Source organism: Microcaecilia unicolor, chromosome 10 (genome assembly GCF_901765095.1).
Source record: "Microcaecilia unicolor chromosome 10, aMicUni1.1, whole genome shotgun sequence".
In the NCBI taxonomy this organism is placed as follows: Eukaryota; Metazoa; Chordata; class Amphibia; order Gymnophiona; family Siphonopidae; genus Microcaecilia; species Microcaecilia unicolor.
In genome coordinates this window covers 60,696,994-60,718,389 of record NC_044040.1, presented here as the reverse complement: position 1 = coordinate 60,718,389, position 21,396 = coordinate 60,696,994, and the positions used below count along the sequence as shown (strand labels likewise).

At 41.4% G+C, this 21,396-nt stretch overlaps 1 protein-coding gene across 1 annotated transcript in view; it reads right to left on the bottom strand.

Moving 5' to 3' along the window:
- The window catches only part of DOCK4 (dedicator of cytokinesis 4), a 798,954-nt gene that overhangs the window by 449,682 nt on the left and 327,876 nt on the right, over positions 1–21,396 (bottom strand). Inside the window, 1 exon segment of the mRNA XM_030215964.1 lies at positions 13,286–13,392. Coding sequence (XP_030071824.1) covers positions 13,286–13,392 — 107 coding nt within the window.

Sequence of the window (21,396 nt, the reverse complement as noted above, 5' to 3'; positions counted from 1 at the left end):
ATATGCGGGTAATTGAAATATGTATTACCATATTTTATAACAGCAGTACATATTTATTAGCATTTACAGCTGCTTCAAGTTGTGCATAATCCTCACCTAACTTCTCTTTTTGATCAGGAGCTTCGAGGGGTGCTTGAAGAGAGTAATTTGCTCATTTCTGTGATGTTCAAACCTGCATCCCTTGGGACAAAGTTTGACTTTCGGAGGATAGGTCTCTAATTACCTGTTGTTGCATATGTAAGTCTACAAATAAATTTAAGTTCCAGCACATACAAATACATCCTCCTTAGGATGCCACTTTTGTTTTTGAACATGTGCATTTCAAAAATGTCACTTTTTGTCGTGTGTGGCACCATCTCTATATATATCTTCTGGGGTGCTATATGCATTTTGTAGTTCTGAGCCTTTTATAAATTACTAGTAAAAGAGGCCCATTTTGTAGAGGAATGAAACGGGCACTAGCAAGGTTCCACGCCCACATTCCTACCTCCCTCCCTCTCTGTCGTCCAAGTTCCAGCCCCCCCTCCCCTCCGAGTGCCATGCCCCCTCCCTCCCTCTGTCACTCTCTCTCATCCGAGTTCCAGGCCCCCTCCCTCCCTCCGTCTCCTCCGAGTTCCAGGCACCCTCCCCATCGAGTTGCAGGAGCCCCCCTCCCCTGCCCTTTGAGTTCCATGCCCCCCTCCCCTTCAAGTTGCAGGACCTCCCTCCCTCCCTCCTTCCTTCCACTCCCCTCCGAGTTCCACGGCCCCCTCCCTCCGTCTCCTCTGAGTTCTAGGCCCCCCTCCCCATCGAGTTGCAGGAGCCCCCCTCCCCTGGCCTTCAAGTTCCACCCTCCCCTTCAAGTTGCAGGACCCCCCCTCCTTCCTTCCACGGCCCCCCTCTCCTCCGAGTTCAACGCCCCCGCGCCTCCCTCCCTCGAAGTGCAAGCAGGACCTGTCCTCCGGCAGCCCCTCGCCTTCCTGCATGCCGGGTCTAATTTAAACATTGTTACCTTAGGGTCCGGCGTCAGCATTGAAGGCGAGCGGTGCTACAGACTGCCTTCCCATCTGTCTGAGCTCTGCCTCTGGTCCCGTCCTAATTTCCTGTTTCCGGAAGGCGGGACCAGATATTCAGCACTGGTATCTGAATAATCGTCAGCACTGAATATCTGAATATAAATTGGCTGACATTACTTATCCAGGTATCGGAAATATTCGGTATCCAGATAAAGTTAGGAAAGTCTTTTTTCTCTCCTAACTTCATCTGGACAGTTAACAGATTGATTATCACTGGATAACTGCTAACTGGATAACTGCTGGCTCTGCCCAAACTTTGCCCCTGGATAGTGCAGATGCAGCCGGACTAGATTTTCAGCAACATGACCTGAATAATGCTGCTGAAAATCTGGGTAAGGATTCAGTAAGCCCAGCTCATCTGGGTATGAGCTGTTCATAACCAGATAAGTCCCATGGAATATCGACCCATGGATGTTTCCATATTAGAAACTTATTAAAATTAAGTTAATAGAATGATAGTTTTTTTTAATGAATTTTCAATTTATTTCAGGATGAACACTGTCTTTAATTTTGTAGAAAGGGAAGTCAGCCATGATGCAGTCACTTACCTACTTGTGCCTCCAGGACCTAACTGAAAATAATGGGGGTATTATTTAACCTGCGACGGTCAGTGTTTTTTTTTAACGTTGCCAGTCACATTTTTTAATATCCAGATATTCAGTGCTGGGCCATACCTGAATACTGGTGCTGAAAATCCAGGTATCTGGTAGCCACTGGAAGTTATCCAAGTAGTTCTGATGTTCAGCACCAGTACCTAGGAACTATCCAGACAAGTTAGAATAGCTATTTTGCTGAAAATTGTCATTACACAGATAACTTCCAGCTCCACCGTAGTGGATAGTGCCAAGGGGGTCAAACATAATATTCAGTGGCATTATCAAGATAATTCCACTGAATATTGCTGATTGGGCCCAATGAGTACTAGTTATCCGGATTAACAGTTGCTGCTACTCAGACAACTAGCTTTGAATATTGATCCCAAAGGGTGAATATGACTTTCCTAGTCATGATTATAAAAAATATCCTAAATAAATACAATCCTTCAAAGATTCTAGTAGGTACCAATTTCTTAAAAACATGTAGCAGTTGCAGAATTGATCTCATAAAGGTCTTGGGTTTATCAAGTGAGTTACACTGTGGCATAACAGTTAATTACAATATTCATGGTCATGACAGGGTGAGGGAGCTATAAAGTTCAGCATCAGAACAAGGTGTGAAAGACTTCCTCCAATGGAATCATGCATTACAAAAAATCAAAATGCAAATACTCTGTCCCCTTCCCCTCCAAATGCTGCTTAAAACAGCAGTAGGACAGACAAAACACATAGAATAGCAAGATCTAAGCTGACCTTCTACTCCTTATTTCCCTACAGAAAATGGCACTGGTTAGCATCCACAAATCTCTCTTACTGTAATCACGGGAGAATTCCAATCATTTAAAAGAACTGTTGACAGAAAACCAAGGCATAACAAAATAAATTAGATGTTACTCCTCTTTCATTGAAATTTACTATATTTCAGAAATGGCTGGGGTTCACATGATGGATGCCTTGAGCTGGGACTCTGCTCCACACCAGCTATAAAATCCATATTTTCTATGGTTTGCATTGGATAATCCCTACCCGCTGTTCTGCAGGGCTGCACCATCCTACCTGCTTATCTTGAGCTCTGTTTGCAGGCGATAAAACGAGTTGCTCACTGTGGAATGCCGGTAAATACAGCACAATCCAGCAGAAAGAAGACATCTCACTTAGCTAGCAAAATGGCATTTCTGCAATTGTTCTCATTGTCGGCTTCCCGGCAGGGTGATATGGTATAGGTCTCCATGAAGCACTTCTCCCAGCTGTTAGTTAATAAGCTGGCTAAACTTCATGCTTCTATGGAAGAAGTCTGCGATAGTGTAGTGGGACATGCAAACGGAGCATATCTCTCAACAGGAAGATCAGCTGACAGTGGTGGAGTAGAAAATTCTTTCGCTAGAGTCCCATATCAAATTTTTGGAGAGTTATGCTGAAGTTCAGGAAAATCGGTGAAGGAGAAATAAGAGGGAATGAAGGACAAGGAGCTGGTTGAGTTTCTGAAGCAATGGCTGCCTAAGATCTTGGGTCTCCTGCCAAGCACATCCATCGTGTTGGTGCCCGCAGGAAAGATCAAGCAAGGCCACAGCCTGCCATTGACTGGTACTTGCATTACACAGTGAAAGCCAAACTTCTGGATCTTTTTAAGAGGCAGAACCTTTTGGAGTACAATGGGACTCAGGTTTTGTTTTCCAGGACTTCTCCTCAAGAGGCACAGAGCAGTGACTTACCCTCATGCCTTTTTGCTCACAGCTGTTCACCAGGGGCATCAAGTTTGCCCTAAAGTATCCTGCAAAGGTGCAGGTCATGTTTGACAACCGCATGGTGTCTTTTACAAAAGTGGACAAACTTCAGGCCTTTCTGGCACAGCTCCTGCCTCAGGAGCCAGAGTAGTAACGAGGCTTATGGGGCAGCCGGCCTTGTCCTGTCTGTGTGGCAGAGTTGCTAAATGTCCGAGTATCAGCATTGTGGCAGTTTGGGATTACTACTACTTATCATTTCTATAGCGCTACTAAACGTACGCAGTGCCGTACACTGGACATAGAGACAGTCCCTGCTCGACAGAGCTTACAATCTAATTAAGACAGACAAACAGGACAAATAAGAGAAAGGAAATTACTAAGGTGGGAATGATAAATTACTGTCAGCGGGAGAGATTTTGGAGATACTCCCTGAAGCACTGCACTGACTTTGTCCAGGGATAGACTGTATGCTGGACTGCCTGTCCATGTTTTGCAGAGCCTTCAGGGCATGATTTGTGATGCTTGGGGGCCACCTTAGCTGGTCTCTTTTTATTTCTTCCAGTCTCTTATTTGTTTACACTATGTTAAATGACTTTTGGTAGGGTCACCCACCTATGTTCTTTATACTATGTAATTGGGGTTTGGGGGATGGGGGGCTGAAGCTGTGACTGTGTTTGGATTTGGACAAGGGACGGAGTATGGATGTAGGGGATTCCAGCGGGTGTGGAGTTTGTTGCTATGGATGATTGGAGGGGTGTGTGTGCTGGAGGGGAGCTCCGAATGAGAAGGGGGGCGGTGCGTGTGTGGTGGGGGGAGGGGGTTTGCAGAGTTGATATTCAGGTGGGAGACCCGATAGTTATGCCATTCGCCTTGATGTTCTTCTGCTTTCGACACATGCCTGGGTAGTCTGTTTTAGTGTGGATGGCATACACTCTCCTGTAAAATGCACTAAAGTTCTGAGTTATTCTAAGTGTCTAAAAAGTGACATCCCTCTGCTGCAGGAAACTCATCTTTCCAGTCTCGAGCACAAAAAACTGCATAAAGACTGGATAGGGAAGTTAGCCTTTGCATCTTACAAAGCAGCGGGGTGTTGCAATTCTGTTTCACAAACATTTGCCTGTCATGCTCCACAAACTCATTCAAGATCTGGAAGGCCGCTTTGTGGCTTGGGCGAGGGAAGTACCGGGGAGGAAACTGTGCTCAGCATAAGACCCTAACGTTTATTCATTTTTTTCCTTTCTATTTATCAGTATTTTCAAAATAAATTCCAAGAATATTCTTGATACAGAAAAAATTTGAAGACAATCACCAATATATTTATAAACTAACAATAGCCTAAGTACAATAAAGAAAATCTTAATATAAAATAACTATCTTGCCTCAAATTTAAAGTCCACAATAGGGAGAGAGAGCAAGGTACAATTCAAGGTAATTTAAACCATAATATCCTGAAAAAGAAAAGAAGCATACAGATATTACTGGCCTAGAAGACGAAGTGAGGGAAGACACAGCATATTTAGAATCCGGAAAATTGGTCAAATGACCCAGGTCAAAGATTTCACTGGGTTCAAATTTATAACATATTTACAAGGAAGCTTTATTCAGAAAGTGCTCTCAAATGTGGTGATAACCCAGGTCTCAGTTTCAGGAATTGCTGGCATCGCTTTTGTGTCGCCCTTGCCACATCGGGAAAAACTCTAATTTTACAATTCAAAAATAAGACATCTCGGTCAGTCTTGATCTGGATCCAAAACTAAAGTCACTATCAAAGTTGTAGGTTTCATACCATAAGTTTCATCCTCCAAAATTTGGGTCACATTCAACTAATAAAAGAAAACTTCAGACTCCGCAGCAATAGTTTGAGAAGAATCTTTCTTAATAAATGATGTAACATAATAAATCTTTGCAATATGAGGAAATGATTTCCCAGGAATTTTTAAAACTTCTAGCATGTACCATTTAAAAGTTATAAGAGGAGCCACTGAAGGTAACTTTGGAAAATCTATAAACATGTTTTTCTCCTAAGTATATTTTTCAAATTTTCTAATTTATTATGAATTAGGATATTATCCTTAATAAGAGAAAACTGTTTATCAGACAATATCTGGTGTTTTTTTTCCATTTGTTCTGTCTTTTTTCCAAGAACAGAAATGCCCTGTTCTGTATTTCCTAATCTAGTCGAGTACTGGTCTATCTGAGAGGACAGCACTGAAAATTTTGAAATAAACAAGTTCTCTAATCTCACCAAAGCATCCCAGATTGAATCCATTGTAATACTTGTGGGTTTGGAAGATTAAACAGGCTTGGTCAGCGATTCCTGCGTTAATGATTCTTTCTGTGCTAAGGCAACTTCTCCCTTGAGATCGCCAGCAGAAACACCATTGATTCCTTGAGCCTCATAGAAAACTGGGGTTCCCAGCTGCAGATTATCTCCACGGTCAGTTCCAGTATGGGCACTCCCCCAAACCTTCCAGTGAGGTCAAGGGCCCACTGACCGCTTCTCTCTGTGTCAGCATCAATGGTGGTGAACAAAGCTCAGGACTAAAGGTGACATCCACTTAAGGCAGGCAGGGCGGTTCACCTCTCATTGCACCGTCTGGCAGCGAAGTAACATCCCCTAATTCCTGACCCGATGTCAAGAGGTTATCCATTGAACTAACTGTAAAAGCAGCAGGCACTGTGGATAAGTGTGCTGCTTGCCTCGGTGCTTCAGCATCAAAGAGTTTAAGGAATAGAAACAAGGAGATAGCACCAAGTCGAAACAAGAGCTGCTTCTCAGTGCTTCCTTCCAGCAGCCATCTTGCTCGTTCCTAACATTTATTCTCATAAATATTTCTCCTAATCGTTAGCTGTCCTCACCCCACTCCAGGAGTACCAACTGATTGTGGGAGGGGATTTTAATATCACTGCAGACCCTAAAATTGATTGCAATCCCCTGAAGTCTCGCCATTAGGGTGCAGATGGCAGGGGTGTTAATTTTCTTATAGTGGACTTGGGTCTTCCTGACATTTGGCACATGTTGCACCCTGAGAAGCATGACTTCACTTATTTTTCACATGTATATGAGGGTTTACTTCAGGTTAGACTATATTCTCTTGGCCCAATCCCCCCAGCTCAGGGGTCGGAGATTGAGAATGGCATCCTGTCGGACCACAGGTTAGTGTGAGTGGCTTTGTGCCTCACTCAGACAGCTAAGCCTGCCTCCTGGAGCATGAATCAATCTCTTTATTTGGATCCAGACTTTACATCTTTCCTCCATCAGGCATTGAAGCATTACCTATTAGATAATCACCCTGAGGACGTGAGCCCGACTGTGTTCTGGGAAGCGGGGAAGGCAGTCATGTGGGGCAAAGTTGTCGAGTACATGGCACGCTCATGGAAACCCAGCAATACGATCTTGATGGATCTGATCAAGCAGTTTCGTATCTTACAGGGTAGGCAGGGTGGAATGGGGGCATCTGATGCCAGAGTGAAGAAGCTGAGGTTTGGAAGCAGATTAATGCAGTTTTGCACAAACGGGCCGCCTAAGATATTCAACTTTATAAGTACAATCTCCATAGATGGGGCAATAAAGTCCACTTTAGTAAGACAAAGGATACTTATGCAGGTGATCATGTGCATTAAAATGCTTGCAGGTGCCTCGGTCTCACTGCCATTTGAAACTAAACATGGCCAAGAATGGGCTTCTTATCTTTCCCCCTAAATCCACCTCCCATTCTCTGTCTCTGTGGATATCGTTCTCATTAGCTCGTAACCGTGGGGTCGTCGTTGACTCCTCTCTCTCTTTTTCTGAATATATACAACAGACTGCTAAAACCTGTTGCTTCTTTCTCTACATCATCACCAAAATTCGTCCCTTCCTTTCTAAGCACACTACCAAAACCCTTATCCACACTCTTATCACCTCACACTTAGACTACTGCAGCTTACTTCTCACAGGTTTACACTAAGCCAACTCTCTCTCCTTCAATCCATTCAAAATTCTGCTGCACGACTTGTATTCCTCCATTATCACTATGTTCGTATAAGCCCTCTATTCAAGTCACTTCATTAGCTCCCTATCCATTTCCACATACAGTTCAAACTCCTCTTACTGACTTAGAAGTGCATTCCTCACTACCTCTCCACTCTTATCTCTAACTAGACTCCTCCCCAGGACCTACGCTCATCAAGTAAATCTCTCTTATCTGTACCCTTCTCCTCCACTGATAACTTCAGACTCCGTTATCTTGCTACACCGTATGCCTGGAATAGACTTTCTGAGTCAGTATGTCAAGCTCTATCTCTGGCCGTATTCAAATCTAGGCTAAAAGCCCACCTCTTTGAGGCTGCTTTTAACTCCTAACTCCTATTCACCTGTTTAGTACTCATTTCTATAAGTAATTTCCTTATCCCTTATTTGTCCTGTTTGTCTGTCTCAGGGGCGTAGCCAGACAATAGATTTTGGGTGGGCCTAGGCAAGAAGTGGGTGGGCACCAAGTGTTCTCCTTCCTCCCCCACCCACCCCCCACCACTACCACCACGAAAAAAATATCTCAGCTGGCGGGAAAACACTTCTTTCTACCTTGGCAGTCTGCAGCAGGCTTACGCTGAAAACTGAGCATGTGCAGGAGCCAGTATCATGGAGAGTAGCGTTTTCGTTACCATCAGGGGGAAGTCTTCAGCTGGCGGAGCTTGGGATCCCCACCAGCTACTGCTAAACATGTGCTACTGATGGGTGGGCCTGAGCCCTAAATGGGTGGGCCCCAGCCCACCCAGGCCCACCTGTGGCTACGCCATTGGTCTGTCTTGATTAGATTGTAAGCTCTGTCAAGCAGGGACTGTCTCTTACAGTGCCTGCTGCATACATCTAGTAACGCTATGGAAATGACAAGTAGTAGTAGTAAAGATATACAGTTTGCGTTTGTAAAATTCTATCAGTCACTCTACGATAAAGGGCACTTGGACATGGAGCAAACAGCTGCATTTTTTTTGAGACTTATCACTGTGCAACCCCTCATGTCTGAACAATGCAAGTCCTTAAATGGCCTGCTTACTGGCCAGGAGATTCAGCAGGCAATCAAACACCTAAGGTTCCAAGACTTGATGGGCTTGACCTGGAGTTATATAAGATTCTTGACTCTAAGCTGGTGGGGTCCTTCCAGGCACTCTGTCAAGAGCTGTATTCCTCAGGGTGATCCCAGAGCTAGCTTAAGTATGCTACAATCATGGTGCTCCCGAAGCCTGGGCAGGACAGAGAAGTCTTGGGGTAGTACCAGCCTCTCTCTTTATTGAATCTGGATATAAAACTTTTTGCTACAATTCTGGTTGAGTGCTTGGGCCGGGTGCTGCCTGCGCTGGTGCATCAGGACCAGACAGGCTTTGTGCCAGGCAGGTACGCCTCTACTAACATTCGTCGGGCCCTTGCTGCTATCCAGGCTCAGGGATCGCAACTGGGGGATGTGAATATTAAAAGTTTGGAAGTGGAAAAGACATTTGACAAAATCTTGTGGGACTACCTCTTCTGGGTTTTGTCTTAGTTTGGTATTATGGGGCTTTTCTTAGCGGGAGTTAAAACACTGTATAGCAAACCTATGGCCCAAATACTGATCAATGGAGCTTTAACCCCCTCATTTAGTTTGGCCCAGGGAACTAGGCAAGGCTGCCCACTCTCACCTATGTTCTTCATCCTCTCATTAGAACTGTTAGATGCTAAAATTAGGCAGGTGGAAGGCATTAGAGGCATCACAGTAGGTGACGAGTTTTAAATCATTTTATTTGCGGATGATATGTTAATATTCTTGGATTGTGCATTGGAGGCAGTGCACCAGTTGATTAGTCTTATCGCTGCTTTCAGTGCAATGAACTATGGAGTGGGGGTCTCATACTTGTGTTGGAAAACTTGTGTTGGAAACTGTGACCTCTCCCAAAGTCAACAAAACCCTACTGTGCCCACATATAGGTGCCCCCTTCACCCCATAAGGGTTATTGTAGTGGTGTACAGTGGGGGCACTGGGTTTTGGAGGGCTCAGGGGACAAGATAAGGGAGCAAAGGTGAGATGTGTACCTGGAAGCATTTTTATGAAGTGCAGAGAAGAGCCCTTTAGGGTGCCCCATTGCTCTCCTAGGATGTCTGGGGGACCAGTCTTCTAAAAATGCTGGCTTCTCCTACATCCAAATGGCATGAATCTCTACATTTTGCACTTACTCCTTTTTTTTTTTTTTTTAATGGACCAAAAACAAAACATCCAAAGAAAAAACCTTGTTCGGAAACAGTATTTTAGAAAAACAAGATAGATGTTTTTCTTTTTCAAAAATGGCCTTCTTTCCTATTCTGATTTTGGACGTTTTGTGCAAAATGTCCAAAGTCGGACTTAGGTGTCATATCAAAAATGCCCCTCCATGATATGTAATCAAGAATCTATTGATTTTCTAGATGTTCAAATTTTAAATTACAAGATATGAAACAAAGAACTTTGTATACGAAAGTGGATAGGAACAACTATCTATGTTTTCATAGTCATCATCTATTTTGCCTGAAAGCTGGATTACCTACTAGTCAATATCTGCAGCTTTGGAGAATTTGATCTTCTGAAGAGGATTTTCATCAACAAGCAGACATATTAACTGCAGGAGTTTTACAGTGGGGCTACTTATAGTGTGTTAAAGAAAGCTTACAAATTAGTAAAATATGCACAAAGGGATCTATTGCCCAATTACAGACATCAAAATCATATCAGTAGACTAGTCTATGTAATTTCATTTATGTCAGGGATTAATCATGTAGTGCAAGCACTGAAGAAACACTGGTCAATTTTGTCTACTCATGAATGTTTTCAGAAAAACACCATTATAGCATTTCAAAGAGGAAAAAATTGGGGGGAATGTCTGTCATCTCAAAAAGCTCAACATTCAGACTGTGAAGTTAAAGATCAAAGATGTGGTAAATACAATTGGTATAGTTCTACAACTGAAGGTTGTAGATCTACAACAATTGCACCTCCCCTTCAAACAGTTACAAGATTTCAGCTAAATATACTACAGATTATACATCATTTTGTGTAATACTTGTTATATTGTATCCCTGCCCACTGGTTTATGTAGGAAGAACGAAGCGCAGGATCCAGTTGCGTCTTTATTTATTTAAAATATTTATAAAACACACTATCTATAATTCAAGGTCTTAATAAATATAGAAGTTGTTTGCAGACTGAAAATTTGACAGCTTCTCTGGTAGCTCATTGGAAAGATAAACACCACTCTTCTGGATTTCATGGACTAGCTTGCTACTTTATTGAAAAAGGATTTCCTCTGAAGCAGAGTGAGTTATACTTGAAACACAAGAGAAGAATCTGGGACGATCACATCTGATGATCTTAAGGTGGCCAAATATGTAGACAAGACCAACAGAAATGCAAAAAAACCAGAAAAAGCTTGACTGCATAGGGAAACAAATTAGAAGCATGAAAAAAGAAATGCCTCTGTATATGTCTCTCATGATAACTCATTTGAAGTTATACAATTCTGGAGATTGCACCTTCAAAAAAACCCAAAAAACTAGATACAGTTGGTTCAGATGATGGATGCTGAAATGGTCAATGATCTTTGTCTTAAAGCATATGGAGACAGTCAAAGATCAAAATATGTATACCCTGGAGGAATGGTGGTATAGAAAACTTCAAGGTATAAATGCATAGGAAGCAGGCCTCTTTCAATGGAAAAGGAGCTCTGGAATGAGGGGATCGACTCAGGCATAATCTAATGAAATTTTTCTTTATATAAATGATGGTGAACATATGAGCAGCCTCCCATTGGAGGTAGTGGAAACAAAGGCAGAATATGAATTCAAGAGGCTTAGGACAAACACAAAGGATTTTTGAGGGGAAGGAAGAGACTGTAGAACTGAACGGCTGGTGCAGATGAGCAGACTGGATAGGCAGTATGGTCTTCTTATGCCATCAAGTTCTGTTTCTATAGTATGCTAATAATACAAGCCACTATTTAAAATTAATGATTTGCAGCTGAATTGGCCTAGTTGGTATATCAAAGATATTAGGGCTACAGGTCATATTCTAACTATTGAAAAAGTGTCTTTCCAATCAGTGCACAATGAAATTTTATAGTGTTGTGGTAAGAAGGCCTTGGCAAGAGGTCATCACCATAGATGTGGCCCAGGTATCCACACACTACATGTTGTATCTGTCTGACTGTAGTTTTAACAAAAAGATTAAAGGCTTTTCATGGTTAGTTATCAAGATCCGAATCATCATGCCAGTGGCAGCTTTCTTGCTTTTCTCACTTACTAAACATTGCTTCCTCCATCACTACAGCTTAGATGCATTATGCTACAATGCTTTGATTTTGATGAAAAAATATATTTTTCAAAACATATACCCATAACAGTTAACAAATTCCTTAGCCATGCTTAGACACAGATCAGTGTCTCCCCTACTCAAAATCCTCTAGTAAATAGCTGTTTGAATTGGAAAAGATCTGTCTATTTGTAAGGGAAAAAGCACCTACAAGTATGGGAAAAGGAATTTAGGACATTACACATTAAAATCTGCTGCTAGTTTCTTGCACTCTATGTAATTCATTATGAATCAAAAGCAGTTCTGCTCAAATGAATCTGTATAATGAGGATTTCTATTTAATGAGACACTTTTGTGCTACGCTGTTCAGAAACAGTAATACTTTAGCAAGGGTGGAATGATTCCTTATATACAATGACAGCTTATTATTATATTTTGTTTGCACACTGTAGCTTCCTCCTGATTCCTTGAGCTTTGGGCTGAACTGGTATATGTCTCTATCGGAAGTACTAGTCCCATGAATCTTCATTCACAACTACCTAGGGTTTTCCCTAATTTTAATTCTCATTTCTTCATCCCTTCTAGACACACCATTAAGGTGGAAAATTCCTCTAGAAGGCACTACCAGTACACTTTTAAGTTAGCATTAGCTGTTTCACTTAAGTGATGGTTGGGACTCTACCTCTACAGCATTCTCAGCCGCTGTTAACAGCAGAAGCCAGGTCCAGGGGAAGAATTGGATTCTACTATATTGAGTCATCTGGTCAGCCAGCTAATCAAGTTTTATCATTTTTATTATAGTATAGCATGCATGCCATTCTACAGAAGGTAAATAAAGTCTAATGAATAATGAAATTTTAAAAGGGAATTTTATAACAGGATGCTTTAAAAATATGGGTGCAGTATACCTAGATTACATCTATTTAATAAAGGTAATATATGCATGTATGTGCTTTTGTGTCCCTTAACTCACAAATTCAAATGCTCCAAGGCAGGTACAAATTAGCGTGCACACTTTATGCGTGCTTGCACCTATTTTATAAAGTATGTGTGTATATCACACCTCCACCTTTGGGAATGCCTATGTATTGCATGTACTCAAGTACACTTATTAATGTACTCAAATGAAAGTCTACAGCAACAAAATTTTAGAAAGGGCTCTTTCCCACATGTTAACAGAGCTAAATATGCAAAAACATTATACTAAAACTTCACCTTGTATAAAATTTGACCAAACAAATAGAAATGATAGTGGAAGTTAAGAATAAAAGGAGAGGGCTGGGCCTATGGCTGAGGCTACATCGTTGTATTCTGGAACACTGAGTCACAGGTTCCTATGTAATATCTACTGGGGCCATTTGGGTTTCAGTGTGTCAGGAAAGTAGTGCGTTTGGGCCTTGGGAAGGGCAGGAAGTCAACTGTCAGTTGGCACTACTATAAGAGAATGAATGGTACACAAGTAGGGGGGACTGCCAAGGGAAAGAAAATATAAATAAATAAATGCCTTGGCATTTATGCCATTATCCTGAAGATGCTGTGTTCTAGAGTGAATACTTTCTTGAATCTTTGAATTTTTTTTTCAACCAACATTTAACTGATAGGTTTCCATTTGAAATTACCTTATGCACAATGAGCTCATGAGTTCCGTCTGGTAGTGTCCTTCCATCTTCTTGCATTAGTGGAACAAAGGAAAATCCAAACAGCTTCTTTTCACCTTTTTCTTTTGCTATTAAAAATAAATGAATATAAGGACAAAAAGAGAAAGGAGAAACAAGTGAAAAATGTGATGTTTTAAAAATTGCTTTCAGCTTCTTGCCTCTGGCGTGAACTTTAGTCCTCATTCTGAGATGTAAAGACTTGTCATTACATGCAAAATATTTACCATCTACCATCTAGGAGAAAAAAAATAACATTTGAAGTAGTAGCTCAACATGGCCTAAATGGTTTTCCAATACAGTGCTACATTTTTTGGAGATAATAACTAGTTCATTTTTCAATAATGTTAGTGAATATGGAGCTCACAAAAAGAAAAAGTTCAAGATCACAGGAAATTAGAGTCCTCTGTTCATACACAGAACATGAAGGCTAATGGCAGTGGCAGCACATACACTCCATGCTTAGCAGCTTAAGTCCCTCAGCTGTACTCTGAAAGGGCCACTTGTAATAGTAATAGCAAGCCAGTAATTGAGGGCCCCTTTTACCAAGCTGCGGGAAAAGGGGGCCTGCACAAGCGTTGATGTGTATTTTTGATGTGCGCCGAGGCCCCCTTTTACTGCAGCAGGTAAAGGTCTTTTTTTTTTCAGGAAACGGCCACCGCACAGCCATTTCAGGGGACAGCCCTTACCGCCATCCATTGAGGTGTGCGGTAAGGACTCCAGTGCTAACCGGGCAGCACTGTCCGATTACCGCCGAGTACACACTGGCACTACAAAAATAAAAATATTTTTGTAGCACCGGATATGACAGCGTGCTGGGGTGGGAACTACTGCTGGGCTGCTCCCTAGAGTCAAGGTTTATCAATAAAAACATCTTGTTTTTTTCTGTAACTTAAATCTTTGTTACGTCAAATTCAGCATAGACATTCAACATCTATTTTATACCTTTTAACAAAACAAAATATTCATGTGTACAACTATAACCTATTAATATCCAACTTATCCCTTACCTTTATATATATATATACTAGCCGTTGAGCCCGTAAAAACGGGCTAGTATAGGAAAGGGGGGGGGGGGGAATTGAAAGCCCCTTCCTGTTGCCGCTGCAAGGCCCCCCCCCCGCCGCCGAGCTCGCCCCCCCCCCCGAGTCGCCGCCACCCCTCCATCCGGCCCGGACCCTCGCTCCGCTATTGAAACAGCGAGGGAACGCAGCACACAGCTCTGCTGAGCTGCCGTCGGCCTTCCTTCTTCTTCTCTGCCTGTGTCCCGCCCTCGTGTGATGTAACGTCGTCGAGGGCGGGACACAGGCAGAGAAGAAGGAAGAAGGACGGCAGCTCAGCAGAGCTGTGTGCTGCGTGCCCTCGCTGTTTCAATAGCAGAGCAAGGGCCCGGCTGGGTGGAGGGTGGGGGCAGCGTTAGCGATGGCGGTTTCGTCCCTCGCAAATGCGAAGTACAGACCCTCTCTGTTCCGCCCCCATCATAGCGGGGGCGGGGCAGAGAGGGTCTCTACTGTGCATTTGCGAGTGAGTACGACACTCGCCATTTATATGTTTGATATATATATATATATATCTTTATCCTTCTCCCCTCTCAATCCCACATTTTATTCACTTTGAATCCTCTCCACACCCACATAATAGCCATAATCTACCATCTTTCATCTCTTCCTCTTCCGCATCCCTCCCTCCCTTCCTTCCCACATCCATCCTATACCAGCCACCCTAATAAAACCCTCTTATATGTCCAAAATGACCAGGGCTCATACGTTTCTTTAATCAGCCTCATAACTCTTTAGTTCACACTAATTTTTCATACCTTTATATTTTCCCATATAATCTTTTCCAACGTTGGACTGAAAGGCCCTTCAGGTCTTTCCACATCCTAGCTATTGCCATTTTTTTACAGCACAGACTTCTCCTCTATCATTCCTCATCTTCATTCCCTGTACTGGTGCCCAGTACAGTCTCAACACTAGGAAGTACTGGAGTTGCTTGTAGTTTCAGATGCTGGGAGCATGCGTGTATATTTTTATGTATGCTTCACCAAACTTCTACCTCTAACCTTTTGCCCAACCTCTTTTCCCATGCTATACGATTTTTTAACTTTCTCTCTCACCTTTCTTGGAATTGTGAATAAATTTTCATCATCACTTTCTTGGGCCCCCCCCCCTTTTTTTCACAAACTAGCTCCAAAGGTTTCGTATTGATCTTTGACGATTTTTTCTTACTTTCCTGCTCATTAGAAAACTTTATAACTGAAAATATTGGTAAAATTGCATGTTTAATCCAAATCTTGCGATTGTGCATGTTAGAGAATCACCCCTTGACTATACCAATCTCTACATTGACCTAGCGGAGAAACTGAATGAATTCTTTGCTCTGTCTTTACAGAAGAAGATGTAAGAGATCTGCCTGTACCAGAAATAATTTTCAAGGGTGATGATGTGGAGGAACTGAAAGAAATCTCAGTGAACCTGGAAGATGCACTGAGCCACACTGACAAATTAAAGAGCAATAAATCACTTGGACCGGATGGCATACATCCAAGGGTACTCAAAGAACTCAAACATGAAATTGCTGATCTGCTGTTAGTAATATGTAACCTGTTGTTAAAATCGTCTGTAGTATCTGAAGATTGGAGGGTGGCCAATGTGACGCCGATTTTTAAAAAGGGTTCCAGTGGTAATCCAGGAAATTATAGACCAGTAAGCCTGATGTCTGTGCCGGGCAAAATAATGGAAACTATTAAAAAGAATAAAATTACAGAACACTTAGACAAACATGGTTTAATAGGACCGAGTCAGCATGGGTTCAGCTGAGGGAAGTCTTGCCTGACCAATTTGCTTCATTTCTTTGAAGGCATAAATAAACATGTGGATAAAGGTGAGCCGGTTGATGTAGTGTATCTAGATTTTCAGAAAGATTTTGATAAAGCTCCTCATGAGAAACTTCTAAGAAAATTAAAAAGAGTCATGGGATAGGAGGCAAGGTTATGGTGTGGATTAGGAATTCGTTAATGGACAGAAAACACAAGGTAGAGTTAAATGGTCATTTCTGTCAATGGAGGAGGATGAACAGTGGAGTGCCGCAGGGATCTGTGCTATTTAACATATTTATAGATGATATCGAAATCGGAACGACGAGTGAGGTGATTGTATTTGAAGATGATACAAAACTATTCAAGGTTGTTAAAACATGTATGGACTGTGAAATATTGCAGGAAGACCTTAGGAAATTGGAAGACTGGTGTAAATAATGGACACATGAAATTTAATGTGGACAAATGCAAGGTGATGCACATTGGAAAGAATCATCCGAATCACAATTACCTGATGCTAGGGTCCGTCCACCTTGGGGGTCAGCACTCAAGAACAAAAAAGATCTGGGTGTCACTGTAGATAATGCGCTGAAATCTTCTGCTCAGTGAGCAGCAGCGGCCAAAAAAGCAAACAGAACAGGATGCTAGGAATTATTAGGAAAGGGATGCTGAATAAGACTGAAAATACTATATTGTCTTTGTATTGCTCCATGGTGCATCCACACCATGAGTATTGCATTTAGTTCTGGTCGCCGTATCTCAAAAAAGATATAGCGGAATTAGAAAAGGTTCAAAGTAGAGCGACCAAAATGATAAAGTGCATGGAACTCCACTTGTATGAGGAAAGGCTAAAGATATTAGGGCTCTTCAGCTTGAAAAAGAGACGGATGAGAGGAGCAATGATTGAGGTCTACAAAATCCTGAGTGGTGTAGAACAAGTAGAAGTAAATTGATTTTTTTATTCATTCCAAAAGTACAAAGACTAGGAGACACTTGCAGAAGTTACATGGAAATACTTTTAAAACAAATAGGAGGAAATACTTTTTCACTCAATGAATAGTTAAGATCTAGAACTCTTTGCTAGAGGATATGGCAACAGTGGCTAGTGTATCTGATTTAAAAAAAGGTTTGGACAAATTCCTGGAGGAAAAGTTCATAGTCTGGTATTGCGACAGACATGGGAAGCAACTGCTTGCCCTGGGATTTGTAGTATGGAGTGTTACCATGATTTGGGTTTGTGCCAGGTACCTGTGACCTGGCTTGGCCACTGTTTGGAAAACAGGACACTGAGCTAGATGGACCATTGGTCTGACCCAGTACGGCTACTCTTATGTTATGTTCTAATCCTACTCTCTCCAAGGTGGTTCATAATATATTAAAATATGGAGATGAAGATGAAAAATAATCACATAGCTTCCCCCTGGTGTTTGATGCTGTTTACCCTCCTTCCATTTATGTACATGAGGAGTCAAAAAACATGGTCAATGTCTGGGCCAGTCTCTGGAATTGGAGATCTTTGCTCATCTGTCTATAGCACAACAGTTTTCTTCTATATTAAGTTTAAAAACAGAGATTCCTCCAATTCAATATCACTTCAAAATATCTCGATAAACAAGCATAGATCTCAGCTAAAGAGATTTGAAATGGAATAATGATTTCCACATCATCCGCATAAACAAAATAAGATAATCCTAAAGCCTGAATACCCTTACTAAATGGACAAAATAAAACTGAATAGAATTGGTGAGAGTGGGAACTCTGAGGAAGACCACAACTAGGGACCCACAACTAGGGACCCAAACTCTTGAGATATTCCCATTCCGAACTTGAAAAGAACATCATCTAAGATACAAGGCAAACCATAGTAACATAGGTAAATGTCAGCAGATAAAGATCTGCATGGTCCATCCAGTCTGCCCAATAAGATGGCCAGAGTTGTACCTGGAATTCTGCACAAAGTTCCACTTCTTCATGACTAAACCCTGGCATACTTAATCTCTAACTTTCCTTACCAATTCTGGTGCACAGATCATAGAAGTCTGCCAGGGACTGGTCCTACTACTAACTGTCGAAGCTTACTCCACCCTTGATACTGATCTGCCTTTGCCATTTACAGGATCCAAACCATAGAAGTCTTACTTCCCAACTTCTGAAGCTGCTGACAAAGCTCACTCCAGCTATTTAAGTTTTGCTTGAATTGGATTCCATCTTATTTCTACATAGAGATCCTCTGTGTTTATCTTATGCATTCTTGAATTCCATGACCATTTTTGTCTTCACAACTGTCCCCCTGGAGGGCATTCTAGGCATTCACCATCTTTTCTGCGAACAAGTATTTCCCATCTCTGAAAAAGATTAGTTTGTATATTTGTATATTTGTAAGTACTTAAATGTCTGTATCATATCCCCTCTATTCCTTCTTTCCTCTAGGGTATGCATAGGCCTTCAAATCTCTTCTCAAACATCTTTTGGCACAAGCCCTATAACATTTTTGTCACTTTCCTCTGAAATATCTCATGTCTTTTGATGTCCTTAGCAAGATAAGGCCTTCAAAACTGAACACAATACTCCAAATGGGGACCCACCTTTGACTTGTACAGGGTCAATAACACCTCCTTTCTTTTACTGCATATGCCTCTCTCTATACAGCCTACCATCTTTCAGGCTATGGCCACCACACTGTCACATTGTTTTGTTGCCTTAAGGTCATCTGACACTATTACCTCAAGGTCCATCTCACAGACTGTGCTTATCAGCTACTCACCCCCTAGCAAATACCAGTCTTTTGGGTTTCCAAACCCCAGTGCATCACTCTACACTTCATTGCTTACTTCTTTGCATTAAATTTTAATTGACACACATTAGACCATTCTTCTTATCTTTTTAGATTAAATATATTCCCATTATTCTTCAAGTATCCAATGTATTCAATAGAATGCCATGTATCAAATGCAGAAGCAATATCCAATTTCATCACAATAAAGTGTTATCCAATATAATCTCTAATTCTGAAGTTAAGGCCAACAGACAAGTCTCTGGACTATAATTCTGTCTAAAATTTGTTTATTTATTTCATTTATACCCCACATTTTCCCACCTATTTGCAGGCTCAATGTGGCTTACATAGATCCAAAAGATCAAAACTCTCCAATATGTCTGTAATACAGCAACTACAGCTTCCACACTCTTAGCTAAGAATGGAATACTTGCTATCAGTCGACAGTTTGAACAGGAATTTACATCCTGTTTTAAATCTTTAGGAAAAGTAATAAGATTGAGCTCTGATGGAAAATTACTTGTTGACTACCTGGAACTACATAATATAATAAGGAGCTCATTTTCAAAACAGAAAAGCATCCAAAAAGCAGCATAAAGTGGCAGATAGACTTTTTTTGCCAAAACATCCAAATTGCTATTTTCAAAACCCATTTTTAAGACAGTTTTCTATGCAGGTTGTATGCAATGTGTCTAAATCACAAGAGGGCATGTTGGAGGCAGGATCTTGGACATTTTTCTGCTATAATGGAACAAAGTAAAACCTTCCGAGCTAAAATTTAGATGTTTTGGTCTAGATCTGTTTCAATCATGACTAAGTCACAAAAAGGTGCTTTAAATTACCACTGGAGGGATTAAGGCATGACCCCCTTACTTCCCCAGTGGTCACTGACCCCCTCCCACTCCTCAAAGATGTGAAAGAAACAGTATATACCAGCTCTATGACAGCGTCAGATGTTATGGCCAAATCCTATTAGAGCGCCAAGCAGGTCACTGGAGCAGCCTAGTGGTCGGTACAGTACACTGTAGAGAAAAGGACCATAACCCACTCTAACTGTTACACTTGTGGTGGAAAATGTGAGCTCTCCAAAACCCACAAAAACCTAATGAACCCACAAAATGTTTAACAAATTGCGATAACTCAGATGTATCAGAAAATACTTTCTACTTGACCAATTTAAGGTCATTATTCATGCACTAATATTATCCTGTTTAGGAGGGAAGTTATCAAGGTGGGGTATAGTTAAGAGTGTTATTTTACCACTAACATATGCTATTTTAACACATGTCCCATTTTATGCAATGGGTCCTAGTTATGAATAACTGGGGATAACAGTAAAATAGCCTGTCTTAACAGAAAGTCACACTAGAAACTTCACCCTTTAGAGTATTATTATTATTATTATTATTTGTTGCATTTCTATCCCACATTTTCCCACCTATTTGCAGGCTCAATGTAGCTTACAATATTTCGTCATGGCTATTGCCATGACAGAGTAAAGATACAATAATAATAAGTTAAGAACATGAGTAGCATAGTGGAAAAAAGCATTAGGTGTAAAGAGATCAGAAAACGCAATGACAATTGAAGCAGTAATGTACTAAAGTTCATATGATGGATCGTTGTGGTATGCTCTGTTGAAGAGGTAGGTCTTCAGTAATTTCCGAAAGTTAATTAGGTCACTCAGTTTTTTCACATCAAGTGGTAGTGCATTCCAAAGCTGCATTCCTGTGTAGAAAAACTAGATGAGAGTGTTAATGTATATTTTATTCCTTTGCAGCTAGGGAAGTGAAGATTCAGGAATGTGCGTGAAGATCTTTTAGTTCCTGGGTGGTAAGTCTATGAGGTCTGACATGTAGACTGGGGCATCTCCATAAATAATTTTATGAATCAGGGTGCAAACCTTGAACATAATAAGTTCTCTAAGTGGCAGCCAGTGCAATTTTTCTCTTAGGGGTGTGGCGCTTTTGTATTTTGTTTTACCAAATATGAGTCTGGCTGCAGTGGTTTGGGCTGTTTGAAGTTTCTTAATGATTTGTTCTTTACAGCCAGCGTAGAGTGCATTGCTGTAGTCTAGGTCACATGGAGGCATATTTTCAAAGCACTTAGCCGTCCAAAGTTCCATAGAAACCTATGGAACTTTGGAAGGCTAAGTGCTTTGAAAATATGCCTCATGGTAACATTGATTGTTCCAGTCTGCGAAATACATCCCTTGGGAAGAAAGGTTTTACTCTTTTGAGTTTCCACATTGAGTGGAACATCTTGTTTGTTGTGTTCTTCGCATGGCTTTTCAGTGTGAGATTTCGGTCAATGGTAACTCCAAGAATTTTGAGGCTGTCTGCGACAGGAAGGGAGAAGTTAGGTGTGGTTATAGTAGTGGATTTGTTCATGTTATGTTGTGATGAGAGGATGAGACATTGTGTTTTTTCAGCATTAAGTTTCAATTGAAATGCATCCGCCCATGAGTTCATGATTTGGAAG